The sequence below is a fragment of the Egretta garzetta genome, unplaced genomic scaffold (assembly GCF_000687185.1).
Source record: "Egretta garzetta isolate BGI_Z169 unplaced genomic scaffold, ASM68718v1 scaffold59, whole genome shotgun sequence".
NCBI classification, from domain to species: Eukaryota; Metazoa; Chordata; class Aves; order Pelecaniformes; family Ardeidae; genus Egretta; species Egretta garzetta.
Window position 1 is genome coordinate 2,032,918 of NW_009267230.1, and position 17,259 is coordinate 2,050,176.

The following is a 17,259-nucleotide window of genomic DNA, read 5'->3' on the forward strand; positions in this document are numbered from 1 at the left end:
TCGCCGGTTGCAAGCGCTGCTGTCCTCCCTGGGCTAAGGAGCCGTCTGGCGTCCTCACCCTCCACACCTCTAGCTGATAAAAATTACGAAGCCCACTTCTCCCAGTTTCTCTCCCTAAAGAATTTTTTTAGCTCTTCGAGCTCTTCCCTGCACTCCCTCCATTTTTTTTCAGCGTCTTCTATGAGTATGAATGCGGGGATCGGGTACACCCTCCCGGCATGCGCCTCCCACGCCTGCACCGGGGCTGTTTTCCATGTGGGTGCTGCTTGCTTTGCACCCAGTGTCCCGCTCACCCCAGCCCTGCTCTGCGGGGCTGGCTGGCACTCACATTCCTCTGTGGAAAATCTTTCTGTGTGGCTTTGTGTGGCTTTCGTGCGCGTGGTTTGTCCGGTGGTTCAGGGCGGTCACGCAGATGCTCTCCGTGGTGGGTGTTGCAGCTCAGCGACTGGGGGGTTACCAGGAGGGTGGGGTGGGGCAGAGTGAGACCCCTCTGCTCCATCCTGGTGCTGTACCGTGCCGTGGGAGGTGGCCGGGCTGTGCCAGGCTCCAGCATGCTGTCCCCTCACAGGAAGGCCATCGAGGGGCTGGTGGCCCTCAGCGAGGACGGCTGCTCCCCCATTTCCATCCAGCAAATGGCATATGGTGAGTGCTGTGCAGAGCGGGGCACCCCGACCACGGGGCCGGGGCTGAGCCCGGGCAGGGCTGGGCATGGCGCTGGGGGGAGGGAGAGGTTTCTCATGCTGAAGCTGGCTGGGAGGTGCCTGTGGTGGCCCTGGGAGGCTCAGGGCCTGATGATGTTCCTGTCCCGGCAGTGGCTGGTGTGGGATTTGGGCTCATGAGTGGCGCCTTCTCCATGATCAATCTGCTGGCAGACGCATTGGGGCCCGGCACTGTGGGCATCCATGGGGATTCACAGCTCTACTTCCTGACCTCAGGTGAGCGACTGGCACCCTCTGCTCATGTCTCTGCCCTACCACAGAGGTGGCAGACCCAGGGGCTGGACTCTCCCCTCCATGCTGCACCCTCTACCCATCTGAGCCCCTACAGTCCCCTGTCACATCTCTGTGCCAAACCTTTCTTTCTTCCCCTGTGACTCCCTGCTCCTCTCCCCCATCCCTCCCACACTCGGGGTCTACCCCAGCACCTCCCAGTCCAGCCCAGCAGTGCCCCTACTACCCTTCCCTGGTTCCCCTCCATCCCTTCACGAGCCTGCAGGCCAGGTCAGGGCGGGTTGTTCCCTGGTGACACCCCTCTGCCGCTCCCTGCAGCTTTCATGACCATGGTGCTGATTTTCCTTCACACCTTCTGGGGGATCCTCTTCTTCCATGGCTGTGAGCATCGGCGCTGGTGGGAGATCATGGTTGTTGTTGTCATGCACCTTGCTGTTTCGGGGTCGGTGAGTAGCTGGGAGCAGAGCTCTGTGCTGGGACCCTGTATCTGGGGACAGCTGTGGTGCATGCTGGTCCCCCGTAGCTGGGTGGGGGGAAGAGCCTTCAGCACTAGAAAAGGAATTGGGTTTGGGGGACTTGCAGCTGGCCTTTCACGAACTGAATTCTGGAGCTGGTGTCCCCTAGAATCATAAAATCATTTAGGCTGGAAAAGATCTTAAAGATCATAAAGTCCAAACGTTAACCTAGCACTGCCATCCCACCACTAAACCATGTCCCTCGTCTACCTGTCTTTTAAAAACCTCCAGGGATGGGGACTTGACCACTTCCCTGGGCAGCCCGGTCCAATGCTTAACAACCCTTTAATTGAAAAAATTTTTCCTAATGTCCAACCTAAACCTGCCCTGGTGTAACTTGAGGCCATGTCGCCCTCTGCTCATTGAGGTGGTGATGCTGCCACCCATCCTGTCCCTGTCCTCTTCTGCCTGCTCACCTCTCTCCTCTCCCGCCTCTCTCCCCAGACGTTTTGCAACCCCCTGTACGTGGGCAGCCTGGTGCCCTCCTACCTGCTGATGGCTGTTGCCGCTGCCTGGGCTTACATACTCTCGGGGGGATCTGCCCAGAACCTGCGGCGCTTCTTGCTCTGTAAGTCCTGCTCCATAAGGGGGATGGGGGACCCTGTGGGTCCCTCTGGGTACCAGGGCTGGGGAGAAGGTGTCCTTGGGGCTGGAACAAGGGTGTCGTCCCCTCAGCTGCCAGACTGGAGGAGAAGCTGGGTAGCGGGGCTGTGGTCTGGTTGTTTCTCCTGGGGAAAGTGGGTGGGGTAGGAAGTCTGGTGAAAACTGACCCCTCTCCTCTTGGTTCCTGCAGGTCTACAGAGCGGAGCCAGCCCCCAGCCAGGATCCTGAGGCCCTGTGGGATGTTCCTGTCCCCAGCCACCCCTGTCCTCCCCTCCATCCTGGTGGCAAGAGCGGACGTCACCTTCTCTGCAATATCTTTCTCTCTGGACTAGGGGACCCTGGCCAGGGCAGGTGCTGGGGTCTGGCTGTGGCAGTCAGCTGACTGGTGTGACTGGGACTAGCTCAATCCAACACCCCTTTGGGAGCCCCCGGAGAACAGCTTAGTTTTGGGGGAACCCAGCTTTGCTGGCCCCGCCACAAGTGGAGCCCCAGTTAGCCTGCCTGGGAGGGATGGTACCTTGGACTGCCGGAGGCCTGAGCCCAAAGATACCCATTGCTTCTCCCCCCACCGCAAGAGATGTGCTGTCCCCTGTGCTGGGACAGGGGGCCCGCATCACCTCCTCTCTGCAGGGTGGAGGAATCAGCTTTGCAAAGCCCTGCTGTACTCTGGGTTGGGTCTGACCCCTGTGGTGCTACTTTTTCCTCCTCTTTGCCCAGCCTTGCTGCCCTCAGAGCTGTGGCCCCAGTGCTGGCCTGCGGTAGCTACAGTGAGCCAGTGTCCTGGTGCAGGGAAGATGGTGCTGGGAGGCCTGAGGGAACTGACTGCACCCAGGATGGGAGGAGCATGGGGAAAAGGTGGTACCCAAATGACCCAGCAGATGCAGAGGGTGGTGGAGAGCTCAGGAGGAGATGCAACCCCACAGCTGGTGCCGGCACAGCTTGGGAAGGGGATTCAAGGGGCTGTTCCAGTGGACCATTGCCCTCTCCTGTGCTTGAAAGGGGATATTCAGGCAGGCATCAACCCTGATGCTGTGCCACAGGGCTGGGAGGGAGAAACTGCCATTGGGCTCAGGGCTGAGAAGGCAGTTTTATCCACAGTGGGCTTTTATACCAATAAAAAGAAGTACCATGGACAAGCAAGGCTGTGTGTGGCCCACGGCGCTGCCCTCCTGGGGAGGGTGCAAGCAGCCTGCACCAGTGGTGCCAGCGGGGGAACATCTGGCTGTTGCAGACCCCCGTTGCCTGGAGGTCTTGTGCCAGCTCTGTCCATCCTTATTAGGATTAGGGACTACACTTTAAGTTTACTGCTAATACATGGAGGCTGCTGAGAGCTGCAGACCTGCAGGTTCCTTCCCTCTCACGGACCTGGCCTGTTTCTCTTGGTTTTGGCGTGGCCGTAGAGCTCCCTGGGGCTTGGCTAGAGTGCAGCTGGAGCCATCAGGAAAGGTGGGAGGCAGCCGTGGATCTGGGACAGCTCCAGCTACGGTGGAGCTGGGTGGGGGCTGGCCAGCAAGGAAGCGGTGGCTTTGCCACCTTCAGCTCTGCCTTTCTTCAGCCATACCAAGCTGTGTTTATGTTTTTCCAATGCTTTACACAAATAAGAGGAGGAAGAAGTCCCAGAGCGATGGAGGGCAGGGCCAGGCTGTGCAAGGAGCCCTGCACTGCTTGCTCTGGAGCTCTGCCCGGGGCATGGAGGCCGATGCTGTCCCTGCACGCCCCTCTCCACTGTGGGTCCAGCTCCACTGGTGCCCTTTCCTGGCCCATAGCTTTGTGCAAGAACAGCAGAGAGGGCCAGCACCATGGGAGGCTTTTACTTTTTTTTTTTTTAATACATTTTTTACCTTTTATAACAAAAATAGTGCTGGGGCCAAATGCCGCCCCAGGCAAACAGTCTGTGTGGGCAGCCTGTGCAACCGAGGGATGGTGGAGTGCTGGAGCTCCCTTGGCCCAGAGTAGGAGCAAGGAGAGGCTGAACCGGTAGGGCTGGGACCATCGCAGAGGCACAGGGCTCATGCAGTGTTCTCTGTGGTGGCTGCTGTGTAGATGACCTTGGATTTGGTCGGTGAGTCCAGCCTGGTGGGGTAGGAAGCAGTGGAGCATTAGAGCAGGTGGGAGGGGGCCCTGCTAACCCATCTTGTTGCCCAGGAGACTTAACCCTCCTCGTGCCCTGGACCCATACTACCCCCCGGGCCCCCTCCTCCTGTAGCTCCCCATCGCTCACCGTGTGTTCTGGCTGCGGTGCTTGTAGATGTACAGCAGGAAGGCCAGTGCTGTGACAGCAAAGAGCACACCGAAGAGCACGGCCAGCACATCCCCTGCAAGCCAAGCACAGGCACATTAACTGGGGATGGTGCCCTGTGGCTAGTGGCTGAGGGAGATGGGCAAGGCTGGAGCAGGCCGATAGCCCAATGGCAGAGGGGACATGAAGGCAGCAGCCTGGGCTGAGCACGCTTACCTGCGTGAAATGAAGAGCTGGAGTGTCCTTCTGCAAAGGAGACAGAGACGAGAGGATGAGAGCCAGTTCTGTAGACCCTAGGGCAGCCCTGCAACCCACCATGGCTGCCTGCCCCCCCAGCTCAGTGCATGGCTGCCGGGGCCCCCCCCTTCCCAGGCAGGTACACCCCCTAGCCCCCTTCCCCTCCATCGGGCCAGCCCCTCACCTACCTGCTGCTGCTGAGCCATCACCACCTGGAAGAGAGACAGAGCAGTTAAGAGGTTGCCTGAGATGTCTGGGGAGGGAAGTGTCAAATCTGCAGGAAGCATAGCCCTGACACCCCACCAGAAGCATTGAGGGGGAAAAAACCCACCCCCAAACCAAAAAAAAAAAAAAAAAATCCCTGAACCACAGCCCACACAAAAGCCTCACTGAGCCCAGTCAGAAACTCCCACTGCTGCTGCCGCTGCCTGGGAAGGCAGGGTGCTGAGCACCGCAGCAGCCCATAACTGCACCAAACCCTGCAGGAGACCCTGGCGAGGGGCATGAGGTGAGCCCATGAGGCAGCGACTGTGGGGATGGTTGTCTGGAGCGAGATGGTGAGCAGCTCCCTGGGAGGAAGCAGTCGGCCATTGCCGGCAGGGCACCCTGCACAGGGATCATTTGGTGGCCGTACATGCTGGGCAGGAGCTGTGCCAGGCAAATATTTACCCGGCGTGACAGCATGGGTTTTAAACAGCTGCATTATCATCTGTACACTACTCGGGTATCGTGCGCAGAGTGGCACTATCTGCAGGCTGTATCCAGCTGCGTGGCCGCTGCGGGGAAGCCGTCGCCTTTGCCCAGCAGCCGGGGCAGGAGTGGCTCCTGAACTCGGGGTGACTGGGGCAAGATCAACAAGTGTGGGCGCAGGAGGTGCAGCTGCAAGCAAAGTGAGACATGACCCCACAGCACTCCTTGGAGCTCAGTGGCCCCAGGGCTAAAGCAGGCAGTTACCAACACCAAGGTTGGGAGAAAACCCCAACAACCCCGTGCGTGCAAGGTGGGGGACCAGTAATCTCATCCAGGAGTACCGGGACAATGTCCTGGCACTCCAGGAACAAGGGCTTCGTGGCTTTGTTAAAGTGGGGGTTGTTGATAGAAATAGCAAATAAGGGAAGGAAAAAAAAAAAAAAAAAAAAAAAAAGGAAAAAGTGAACTAGGCAACTCCCCCCAGCCTTGGTGGCTGGAGGCTTTGGAACAGCTTCTGCAAGAAAGTGGTAAAAGAAAGGCTCGGAGGTAAATGGAAAATATGATAAAGTATCTAACAGGTTTACCAAAGATAGAGCATGCCAGCCTAACCCGATATCCTTCTTTGATAAGTGATATTCTAGACAAAGAAAGCGCGGTAGATTTTATCTCTCCCAGCTTCAGTGAAGCATTTGATGCGGTGCCACATGGGAAACTGCTAGCCAGGCTGAAGACCACGGTGATTAAAAGCCTGCAGCTGTTAGTGAGCTGGCTGCAGGTGGAACGGTGAAGGGAAGTGCCTTGCACCATGGTGCGTGGTTACAGAGGCATTGCCCAAGGGCCTGGGACCAAGCCTGTGTGCTGTTCCTATTAGTCACCTTGATACAAGGTGTAGGAAATGCCATCAAAACAGAAAAGGAACAGGATGTTGGACAGAAAAACCCCAGTGACCTCAGAGAGCAGCAAGGGGCAAGAATACAGCGATGCAGAGTGATAGTCACACCTGAGGATTAACAGGAATTTCTACTCATCGCTGGAAACCCCAGCGCAAGAAAGGCCTTCGAGGACAAACCAAGGACGGGCAGACGGGGATGTCCCAGGCAGGGACCATGTGCCCGGCCAGGAGAGCTGCGTGGCCCTGCTGGCAGAGCACAGCCTTCAGGAGGGGTCCCCTGCCCTGGCCTTCCTGCAGGGTTTGGTGGTGGGGTGCTCCTTGCAAGCCTGAACCTCTGGAGCTCCTACAGAATTTAGCTGTTGCGTTTGTGGATAAAGCAGCTAGCTGGGATGCTGAGACCTGGCTGTTTGCCCTTCACCATGCATCCCCTAGTCCTGCTACTGTTATTTCTGCAAGACCAGGGATAAAATGGGTTTCTAGGAACTATCTTCCCCAGGAAGGAAGAGAGAAGTGCGGAAATGGGGGAGAGCAGGACTCCAAGACCCGTGTTGCGCTAAGTCACCTGCCGGGCACAGCTAACCGATGCAAATGCTGCATTTCATTAAGAGACATGAAGCCTGGACTCCTGCTCATCACCCCGCCTCTGCACCCCTGCAGCTGGGTGCAGCCTGAGCACGCTCATGCACTCCTTACCAGTAGGCAGCTGCTTCGTCGAAATGAGGGTGGTCTGGAAACTCGCCAGCACCCGTCGCCCGTGCAAGCCCTGCACCAGCCGGTAATTGTTCTGCAGGGGTTTGCTGTCATCATTTCTCAGGCTCGTCACCAGCATTAACATCTGGAAGGAGAATGGTGTGAGCAGAGCAGGGTGCATCCCACCTTTGGGAGCCAGGCAAGCCCCAGGGGACCATGCAAGGAGCCATGCACGGATGGTGCGTGTTTGCAGGGAGAGGCTGGGCAAGACCCAGCATGGAGCTCATCGCTTTGACAGACCTGTTTGTGAGAGAGCAGCATGGTCTGGTTGAAGACTGTCCACTTCACCGTCTGGTAGCAGGGAGGGGTGGTCAGAGAGCCGTTGTAGTGGAAGTAGAGTTTCAGGTTATCAGGCAGCAGACCTGCAATGTTGAATCCGGACACCAAGACTTCCTCGCCTGGGAGAAGAAACACCATGGGAGTGAGACCAGGGTAACCCCTTGGAGGGCAACAGGCAGGACCAGCGTGGAGATCATGGGCAGCCTGGCACTGCATGTGCCAGGGTCCATGCTGCTGCTGCTGGAGCACTAGAGAAAGAGCAGTGGGTTTGCCCTGGAGGCAGGGGAAAGCACATGCGAGCAGAGGGCACCTTGGAGAGCTGTTTTTGTACAAGCTGTGCAATGCTCCCCTTCTCTGCCTGCTGCAGCCTCTCTGCTGTGCAGTGGGTTTCTCTGGTGGGCTGTAGCCCCTGAGACAAGTGCTGGGTGGCACAGGGCCTTACCTTCTCTTTGGATTTTGTGCAGATGCTCAAGTATTTCCTGATAGTATGGGTTCTCCTTTGGCCCAACCTGCAACACAGAGACCCCACAGTAATGATGAGGACACGGGCCAAATGGAGACTGGCTGGTGATGGCAGTGCCAGCAAGGAAGCATGGCTCCCTGTGAGAGACACTCTGTCCCAGTGACCCCTTCCTCCTATCAGGGCTGCTCTGCCCTCTGTCTCTTCTCCCCAAGGGCTTTTGCACCTTTGCCAGTCCCCAAAACTGTGCCTGACTCTGCCCACTTAGTCCCACCCTCCCCCTGCTCCTACCCCTTCTCACCCAGGGCTGATGATCTATGGGACTCACCTCCAGGAAGGCTCCCAGTACGGCCAGGCCATCTGGGTGGACCATTGCCTCCTCAATGCTTTCATACTTGGTGTTGTAGTGGACCACGTGGATCTGGAAGGGAAACATGCAATCCCAATGCAGGATGGGCACTGCTGGGAGGTGCTCACCCGCACACGGCTCCAGCCTGCCAGAACAAGGGCCAGGAGATATGCACCCATGATGAGCACCCCTCCTAGGAGAGGAATATGCTGGTAGGACCGAGAAAATGTGCTGCTGCAAAGCAGCAAGTGTGAAGATCTGCCCGTAGGAACTTCCCCAGCCAGGGACAGCAATCCAGCACTCTGCCCTAGATACCAGGGGGTCGTACTGCAGAGCCAGGCTCAGTTTGAGGACAGCAGCTAGAGAAGGAGGGATAAAACCAGATGGGAGCCGGCTGAGCAGGAGGACAGTGTGTACAGAGTAAACAGACCCTGCAGCTCCCAAAGCAGGCTGCTCACAGCCACCTGGGGAGCTGGCTCCCCCAGCCCAGGGATGGCCTCAGTTCCTGGTCCATCAGCCCAGGACCAGGCTGCAGCGTGGGGACAAGGCTGCACTGCTCGCATGCAGCCAGCCCCAGCCCGCCTGTGGGCAGAGCATCCTGGAGGGTGGTCTCCTCCTTGCTTCTGCACCATAGGCTGCAGCATGAATCTGTCTCAGCACCAAAGCGTGGCCTCCTACCCTGAACTCTACAGCTGCAGAGCTGCCCGGGGAGAAGGGATCCTGGCCAGGGGTTACAGCATTCATCCAGTGACAACCAGGGCCACGGGCTAGGAGCGAGACAGCACTCCAGCACCTTCCCTGCCCAGCACAGGGAGAGGAGAGGATGGATCCAGCCCCATGAGGGCTCCTTACCTCTGCAGCAAAGCGGTGCCCGTTGATGGTGTGCTCCGAGCCGGGTCCCAACGGGGAGCCCCAGTGCAGGTGCAGCTGCACGGCTCGGTACTGCTGGGCATAGCCACCAGTGATGGCCAGTGACTTGGGCAGCTCAAGGAGAACTGCAGAGGCAAAAGGAAGAGGTCAGTCAATAAAACACAAAGCCCAGTCCGTCCCACAGCATGAGGCTATGGGCAAGTCAATATCCAGAGCTGTGCTAATGCACCCAAGTTCAACTTTTGACTTCAGGTTGTAGGACATCCCATTAAATACATAAGCTTCAAAAATAGCTGCTGTGAAAGTGAAGAGCCCCTCTGCAGAGACTCCCAGGGGCCAGCTCCAAGCCAAATGCTATCCAACAATTTATTCAGGAAGCGAGAATAGTATAAAGAGACAATGGACAAAATTCATGGTGAGAGATACTGGCAGAGTGGTGAATACCTATGAGAGCAGGGCAGTTGGACAGAGGGAGCTGCAGGGCTGGGGGAGCTGGCACCTTTCAAATAAAGCAGCCTGTGAGTGTCTGACAGCACTGGAGCTGGAGGCACAGAAGCATTAAATCTTTTGAAAGCATTGAGAGCTAAAATTTTGCCTCTTTGGGTACAGTAAATACATACTTGGTTTTTCTTTTTAATTCAGTGTGGTTTAGCCAGCTATCTTGGTCTCATGCAGTAGCGTAGCAAATCTAAAAGCGGAGTTACATGGACATGTGGCAAAAATATCAGGAGCATCCCTGGACCCTGAAGAAAGTCTGGTCCTATCCTTCTAAGCAACTCTTCCTCATTTTTAATATCAACTCTTTTCTTTCCTCCTTCTTCACAGGTGAAGTGTATCCTTTAGTCACATCACAGAGCTAGGGCACAGACTGGGGATTAACCACGTAACAGGGCTGTGATGAGTCATTTGTCCTCTCCCATGTTCCCTGCCACCGGGTGCAGAGATACAAAACTCAAATACGGGAAGTGGGAGACTGCTCCCTTCGTGGGAATTTATCTGCTTTTACCTTTCTTTTGTATAGCTAAATCATTACAACCCTTCTACCAAGCTACCTGAGTCATTTTCAGGCCCTTAAAGCTTACACAGCGAATACACTTTATATTACAAAAAGGAGTAACTGTACAAATATCTTACTGGACTTGCAACTTTTTATTTATTTATGGCTTTTCATAAAGCAGACTGGTAGTTGCCAGAATTAAAAAAAAAAAGTGCCTTTTAAGCATGTGAGAAACTACTTTCCCCCCTCCAATGAAAATGCTCTGACTGCTTTTCTAAACACCAAGCAACACCAGATGCCAGGGTGTCTAAAATAGCAACTACCATGCTCAACTAGTTTAACTCTGAAGGCACGCTAGGGCAGGAGGCCATAACATAAAGCTCTGTGCATGCACCGCACGGCTGATCTGACCATGCACAGCGAGTCCAACCTGTTGAGTTTGCTGCATGCGCAAGTCAGCCCCATCTTGCTAGCTACCAGGGCAAGGAGGTGCCTTATCACACCTTTAGCAAGTTTAAGTCCTTTTCTCCGCCACCTTTTCTTAGCTTGGGGACTGGCAGACACCAGCGTGCACAACACACTCAGCTTACTCCCAGAAAAAGCTGGTAGCCACCAGGCCCCACCCCCGGAAGCACAGACTTAAAGAAGCTGGCCAATGTTGTGTCCTAAAAGACTGAGAGGTACCTTAAAGCCTAAGTCACATCGGAGATTGACTAGTCCTTTGAACATGAAATTCAGGGGAGGAACCAGTGGCTGCAAACCTGCACTGGAAATACCAGTGACACATTTTTAAAGGAAACATGGGTTTTTAACAAATTCCTGAACCTAGCTCCCAAAGACAGTGAGTGGAAAGTTCTCCATCTCCTGGTTTCTCCCCTCCAGCCAGAAAAGCACATGGACCTGTAAAGGCTCAACAGCCCCATGCTTCCCTTTTGGCCTGGAAGACAACATGACTGCGACCTGCAAGAGAATCCCCTTCCCAGAGCCCAGGTGAAGAGCATCAGAGAAACCTGATCCTGCTGGGAGAGGCTGAGCAGGCTCTGCTTGCACTCCATCCTCTGCCTTTGCACCCACCTGTGTGCCCGTTGTTCCTCAGCTTGAGCTTCTCGCTGGCAGGCAGGCTGTAGCCAGAGAGCTGGATCGGCCGCAGCTCAGGGCTGAAGATGGTCTTGGCTGTCTCAATGTTGATGGGCGACTGCATGGTACCTCCACAGTCCGGGTAGTCCACGCCCCAGTGCTCCCGGTCTGGTACGAGGAAGAAGGGAGGGAGTGCCAGTAAGACCGCCCAGGCAAGGAGCCCGTCAGAAAGGAGGTTTGGTGGGTGGTGGGGAAGGGGACAGGCACTGGCCTGGGAATAAGCCATGCATGTAAGCTTAGTTTCCATCAAGTTAGCTTGGGAGCAGCTCTGGGCCACCATGTGACTGCATGCAGCTGTATCGGGAAAGGTCTCAGAGTGTGGTGAGCTGCCAGGAAAGTCTATTTTTGGGGTGTTTGGGAAGAGCTTGAGAAGATCATTTACAAGTGGACTCGGCAAGCCGAGCTGCCCTGCACAGCCTGGCCTCTGGCAGGTACCACCCTACCACTTCACCCACGCTGCTACTGAGCAAGGTACCGCAGTGCCGCTGGGATCACACGAGCCCACAGCCACAGGTCTGATGGATTCCCAGCTGTTAACTGCACCTAGCCCTGCAAAAGGCCAGCTCACATGGCTGGGGCGGCTGCTTAAACTGTCACCTCTCCCCAGTGCCATAGCTGGGGTAAGCATGGCCGATGCCCCAGAAGCCTCCCCTTGCACTGCAGGGGGCTGCTCCTAGCATGTTGTGGGCCAGTGCAAACCCAGGCTTGTCCCCAAGCCCAGCCCCTTGTAGGATCCCTGTAAAGATGGAGATGGGCATTAGCAGGTCCAAGCCAGCCCCTGGTCCCCAAGCAGAGTGATGGTGCTGGGGCCTGGCCCACCACCGCCCCGGGAAGGGGTGCGTTTGTGCTAGCACTGCAGTGACACCCATCATGGGTGCTGTGCAGACGCCCCCCAATCTGTGATGGGAGGGCCGGGCCAGGCGGGATAGGGAGGGAGGGTGACAGACGACAGAGGTGAGGACACAAGCTAATCCCTGGGCAGGTCAAAGTCCCAGCACAGGCTGCAGATCCAGCCTGGAGAGCGCAGCCTGGTTCTCTGCTTGGCACAGGATGAGGGGAGCTCCTGTTGAGGGAGGAGCCCTGCCCCAAGGGGCATCCCCCCACACCCAGGGGGCTGGGGAAACCCTCGGCAGAGTCACTGCTTCCTGCTCAAATGAGAGCAACCCCCGTCTCTTCAGCCCATCCGTGCCCAGGTTTGGGCACCACTGAAGCATCAGGGTCAGGCAGGAGGAAAGGGTGAGCTGTGGAGTGCGCACAGGAGCCCTGTAATCATTAACCACAGATGGCCCAGGCCCAGAGTTTGCCGGCTAGTAGGAAGAAAGCAGGAGTAACTGCAGGGTATTTACCTTCATAGCTCCAGTGACTGTGACCAGGACCTTGAGAAAAAAAAAAACAAAACAGAAAAAAACCACATGAATGGAAGGGAAAGGTTGTCAGTGAACACACCTCTGCCAGGCAGCACTCCCAGCCCCGGCAGCAGGTCTCTGGGCTCCCACTGCCTTCAATCCACCTCCCTGCCTTCATTTTCCCACTCCTCCCCCTGTGAGGGGGATGCTCCCAAAGGGCACCGACTCCTCTGAGCAAGGCCAGGTCTCCTGCAGTTGTTGGCCAGAGGGAAAACCCCAGGGCTTGACACTTTGTTATCATCCTTATGATGGAAAAATCAGAGATACTAGCTTCTGTCACTGAGCAGCCCGACCAGCACTCTTGCAGCTACTCCGGAGCAGCCAAAACCTCCCACTATCCCAAGACAAAGCACTTAATAAGGCAGGTCTGCAGCTTCCCTGCTCAAGCTCTGCAAGCAAGAGCAGACGGGGATTTGCAGAAGAAGCAAGCAAGCACCAAAACCTCGTCTTCCTTATCAGCATGTGCCCCTACCATAGGGGCAGACTGCCACAGGAAAATGTGCCAGACCAAATACCCAGCTCCCGTCCTGGCAGCCCCCTGGCCCAACTCACCCAACCACCCAAATTCCCATGCAGAGCTGCACAAGGGTCCTACCACACACAAACCCTTTCCCTGAGAAAAGCAGGAGGGAGGATGGGGGAGCCCATGCCAGGACCTCTGCACATCCCATGTCACCCATGGGGCACACAGTGGCCATGGCAGAGCAGGATGTGCCCTGAGCCTCTCATGGCTGGGGGTGTCCCTGCCATGGCAGTGAAGATCTAGAGGGAGCAAAGCCCTCCTGGGGCAGGTCCTGAGGGTATGGCAGTGCTCCACACACTGGCCCTTGCACCATCACTCTCCTCCAGAGCTGCTGGCAAAGCCCAGGCTAACAGCACAGAGATGCCCCAGAGCCTCTCCTCAGATGCCCCCAACCAAACACCTTGGCTATCAGCAGCCCTTCTCCATGAAATCAGCTCCAGGCAAAGGGATGTGGGGCTTGGATTTGCCCCAAGCAGAGAAACATGGCCCATAAGGATTTTATGCCCCTGCCCTGACTGGCACGACAGGTAATTCATGGGCTCCTCCTCTGACTTGTTCTTACCAGCATGCTCGTCATCACAGACAGGCTGTTGGCACATCCCAGCCCACGAGGGCAGGATCGGAGGGTGCCAGGTTGGGGCAGTCTTAGGGTGAAGGGGTGCATGCACCCATCAGCAAGGGGCAGCACCTACACCTGCTTGCAGCAGCTCCCCAGGGTACAAGGACACAGAGGAGCATTTAGCAGGTGCTGTCCAGCCCCGATACTATCTCTGTCCCTTGGCAGGGCCAAATGCCTGCCAGTCTGGCCGGGAAGCAAGGGAGGCTCAGCAGTCCCTGCTCCAGTCCCCATCCCTGCCACTGTCAACGGCTCCTGACAGCCATTCGCTATTAATAGGAGTGCATTCCAGCTCAGGGGTGAGAAAGGAAGAGGCACACTTTCCCAGGCCCAGATGTCCTATGCGAGGCCCCAAGCCCAGTGGGATCCTGCCCTCCTCTCAGCGAGGATGCAGACATCGGCACTGCTGGGGGCCTTTGGTGAAGCTGCTGCCTTGGAGAGCGGGTGGCCACGGCAAAACCAGGCTGGGAAGGGCTGGAGGGTGTTTAGGGGCATCGGGAGTTGCAGAAATGGGAACAACCCTCAGGGCTCCCTCCAGCATCACCTGTGACTCACCTCTGCAGTGCTTCTGATGCTCAGCAGGCACTTGCCAAGGTACAGGGTACTCCCAAAGGCATATGAAGAAGGGGCAGCAAGCAGAGGGCTGGGCAAGCCACAGCTGCCTGTGTCAGGCAGGAGCACGTGTGCCCCGAGAGAGGCTGCAGTGCCCTCTCCGTGCCTGCTTGCATGGCACTGCCTTGGGATGCACCCAGCTGTGCTGCAGCAAGCTGAGATTCATCCTGCCCACCTTGCTCACACAAAGGTTACCTTCTCCCCAGACACTGATTATGTACCAAAATCCGGAGCACACCAGCCCTCCTCTGGAAACAGCCCCTGTCTTCCCCCACCCTGTCCCCACTCTCCTGCCCCACCTGGCACTACCTGCACGAGGTGGTCATGGCTTGCACACAAAAGCCATGTTTGCTGCTTCCTAGGCAGGATTCCCCTCCCGCAGCACGAGGGTGCCTATCACCATGGGGAGCCCACCCAGGGGACATTGGGGCAGTCCTGGCACAGGTAAGGCACAGCAGCCCGGGGCTGGCATACGTTGCTGCACGTGACTCAGCCGGCATGGCCTGCCCCAGCACCCTGCTTTCTGCTCACCTCCGGGGACTCTGCCTTGACTGAAACCAACTCAAACATCGTATTGTAGATTGAGCAATAGCGCCATGCTGGCACCTGCCCTGCTGCGTCAGCACCGTGCCACCCACCCCAGGCTCACATGTCCCCCCCCATGCCCATCTGTTCTCACAGCCAAGGGGGCTCCAGACCCTTCTTGCCCCTCCCACCAGCTCCGCAGCTTTGAACACCCCAAAAGCTGCAGCTGCACCTGGGAGTCAGTCTGATCCATCCCAACACAACAGACTTCCCTGGGGGTCTCTTGGCATCAGAGACAAGAGGACCCACGAGCACTTATCCACGCACGGAAGCCACCCAAGTGTGTTTCCCCATCCCGTGGATCTGGGCGCAGCTAGGGCACAGCCAGGCCACCCACCTGGGGAGGCATCTCACAAGCCCAGCTGTGCAGGGTCGGGTGCGCTGCAAGAGAGCATCGAGGTGATGCCAGCCCGGGCGCCGAGTCGGGCTCTTGGCATCTGCCCCGGCCTCAGCACAGCTAGGAGGAGCCCTGCAATACTCAGGTCCCTTCCACATGGAGGCATTTTCAATTTCGCAGCCCTTTGCCATGAACATCAACCACTGCCCTGCCCAAATGTCAATTTACATAATCTGAGCCTGCCTCCCGTGCTTCCCACCAGAGCACGTCTTCTTCCTCAGAAGGCTGTGCGGTGCCCGGTCTCCCTTCTGCTGAACTGCTGCCACTCACCACAACAGACGTGGCTGCACCTCGGCAGTGGGTGCTGCAGCTCTTTGCCCGCCCTGCCCTACCTCTGAGCACCCACAGCCCGGGCAGGGACTGCAAAGCACTCACAAAAATGTGGGGGGAAACAATCTTGCTGCCGCGATGAGCGTACTGGGAGATAACATGCAAAAAGAGGACTCCCAGCAGGAAAACATAGCAGGGTACCAGCAGTCGCTGCTTGTCCTCACAGGCGAGAAAGGCTCTGTGCTCAGCCACGCAGAGCCCCCCCGGTCCAGCTGAGCACTAAACACCACCCCCCTTCCCCGAGCAGCCTGCGATCGTGCCGAGTTTCCCCCTTTCACTCGGCTCCCTCCTCCGTGCTTTCTCCCCTTGTTGCTCGCTCCCTCTCGGCCCTCCCATTTTGGGATACTGGCGCTGCCGCAAGCGCCAGCTCCCTTCCCTCCTTGACATCCAACACCATCTAACAACACTTTCCTGCCGAGTTCAGGCAGACGCTGCCATTACCAGCGTGCTGCTCGGCATGTCCTGCAGCCCAGGAGGAAGGCTAGGAGCAGCTTTTGGCAGGGTCAGGAGTCAGCACAATCGCAGGCTAGTCCCACATCAGAAAGGCACCGGTACACCAGGTACCTGATACTCCTGGCTGCTCCCACAAGACCTCACCACAGGGACATGGGGATGGACCATGCACCCACAGGACTCAGGATCATTTGCAACAGAGCATGAGGCACCCCTCGGCAGAGCCAGGCAATAAGGAGGGAGACCAGATGGTGTCCCCCTATGTATCTGCCCCTTCCACCCCCAGCTTCTCACATTTTAGGGGGTACAGAGCCTGAAGCAGCTGCAGGGCACCCAGCAACACTGGAACATGTGTGCCATTCGCAGCGTGGATGCTGCCTGACAGCAACGTGGCCATCGGTGCTGCCCACTCGCCTTGAACTCCAGCAGAAGTTCAATGGCTTGTGTGTGGCAGGCAGGGCAGCAGCCTCACTTCTAGCTCAGACATCCTGCTCTCTTATCGGCTGGGCACACGATGCCCTGTGCTCAGCCACAGGGAGCACTGGGATCCTGCCAGAGCCTCCTCTCCCTGCAGGGACCCAGCCCTGGGCCAGACCCAAGTCAAAGTCCTGTGGAATGAGGCTGGTTAGCAGGGGACACCAGGGCAGGACCACCTTGATGTGCCCCCGAGGAAAAAGCCCCTGTCTGCAGATCAGTCTCAGGCTGTGGGGGGTCAAGTGGTGCTCATGGCCCAGAAAAGGGGGAAAGCGGGGTGTTATTCCTCATGCTCAGTGAGCCAGGAGGTACCAGGACATGCAGAGATGCACAGAGTGCAGGTCCCAAAGCAGGAACCAGCCACAACAGCCAGGTCCCATCCTTTGAAAACAATAACCTGATCATGGTGCCTGGGCTGTGCCACCATGCTCACACTGCCCACATCCAGCTCCCCAGGCCAGTCTGTGGCGAGCATGCCACAGGCACGGGGTCTGGGCACACAACTGGAGCATCCTGCTGCCAAGCCCCACGAGGAGCCTCTCTACGGCTCTGCCAGCACAGTCCTGGTCTCTCCATCCAGACACACCCCCTGTGCAGCACCCATGTCCTTTCAGCCCAGGACACCAACCCCGTGCGCTGCTCATGGGGGCACTGATCCCTCCCGAGCCCGGCTGCATTAAAGCCCCTTTGTGTTTATAAACTCTGACCCAAGCCTTTGGGATCAGTCTTTAATCTGCCCCTTGTAGCACACGTTGCCAAAGGGATTGTTCTTTGTGCTCCTGGAGGAGGACTGCTTGGGCTGCAGGGCCCAAGACTGGGCCAGCTCCTCCAGCACAGGGGCAAGGGTTTGGGTGGAGGAAGGCACAGGGCAGGCTTTACTCCAGGGCACATTCCT

The 17,259-nt window shown here is 57.2% G+C and overlaps 2 protein-coding genes across 4 annotated transcripts in view; one reads left to right on the top strand and one right to left on the bottom strand.

The window, feature by feature from the left end:
- LOC104133842 (gamma-secretase subunit Aph-1b) overlaps nt 1-3,157 on the top strand; it is a 6,012-nt gene extending 2,855 nt beyond the window's left edge. Inside the window, exons 2-6 of one of the 2 annotated variants that reach the window (XM_035902716.1) lie at nt 569-642; nt 813-935; nt 1,269-1,396; nt 1,910-2,033; nt 2,259-3,157. In XM_035902716.1, the coding sequence (XP_035758609.1) occupies nt 569-642; nt 813-935; nt 1,269-1,396; nt 1,910-2,033; nt 2,259-2,296 (487 nt within the window). In that variant the 3' untranslated portion in view covers nt 2,297-3,157. The remainder of the gene's footprint in view (nt 1-568; nt 643-812; nt 936-1,268; nt 1,397-1,909; nt 2,034-2,258) is intronic. The other variant, XM_009647294.2, reaches the window with a different exon arrangement.
- Nucleotides 3,158-3,294: 137 nt separating this feature from the next.
- The window catches only part of CA9 (carbonic anhydrase 9), a 16,206-nt gene continuing 2,241 nt past the window's right edge, over nt 3,295-17,259 (bottom strand). The window contains exons 2-13 of one of the 2 annotated variants that reach the window (XM_035902715.1): nt 12,315-12,344; nt 10,906-11,076; nt 8,817-8,959; nt 7,944-8,036; nt 7,598-7,664; nt 7,117-7,274; nt 6,831-6,961; nt 6,459-6,466; nt 4,733-4,756; nt 4,524-4,553; nt 4,290-4,383; nt 3,295-4,141 (exon numbers count right to left, since the gene is read on the bottom strand). In XM_035902715.1, coding sequence (XP_035758608.1) covers nt 4,078-4,141; nt 4,290-4,383; nt 4,524-4,553; nt 4,733-4,756; nt 6,459-6,466; nt 6,831-6,961; nt 7,117-7,274; nt 7,598-7,664; nt 7,944-8,036; nt 8,817-8,959; nt 10,906-11,076; nt 12,315-12,344 — 1,013 coding nt within the window. In that variant the 3' untranslated portion in view covers nt 3,295-4,077. Of the gene's footprint in view, nt 4,142-4,289; nt 4,384-4,523; nt 4,554-4,732; nt 4,757-4,781; nt 6,962-7,116; nt 7,275-7,597; nt 8,037-8,816; nt 8,960-10,905; nt 11,077-12,314; nt 12,345-17,259 lie in introns of those variants that run through there. The other variant, XM_035902714.1, reaches the window with a different exon arrangement.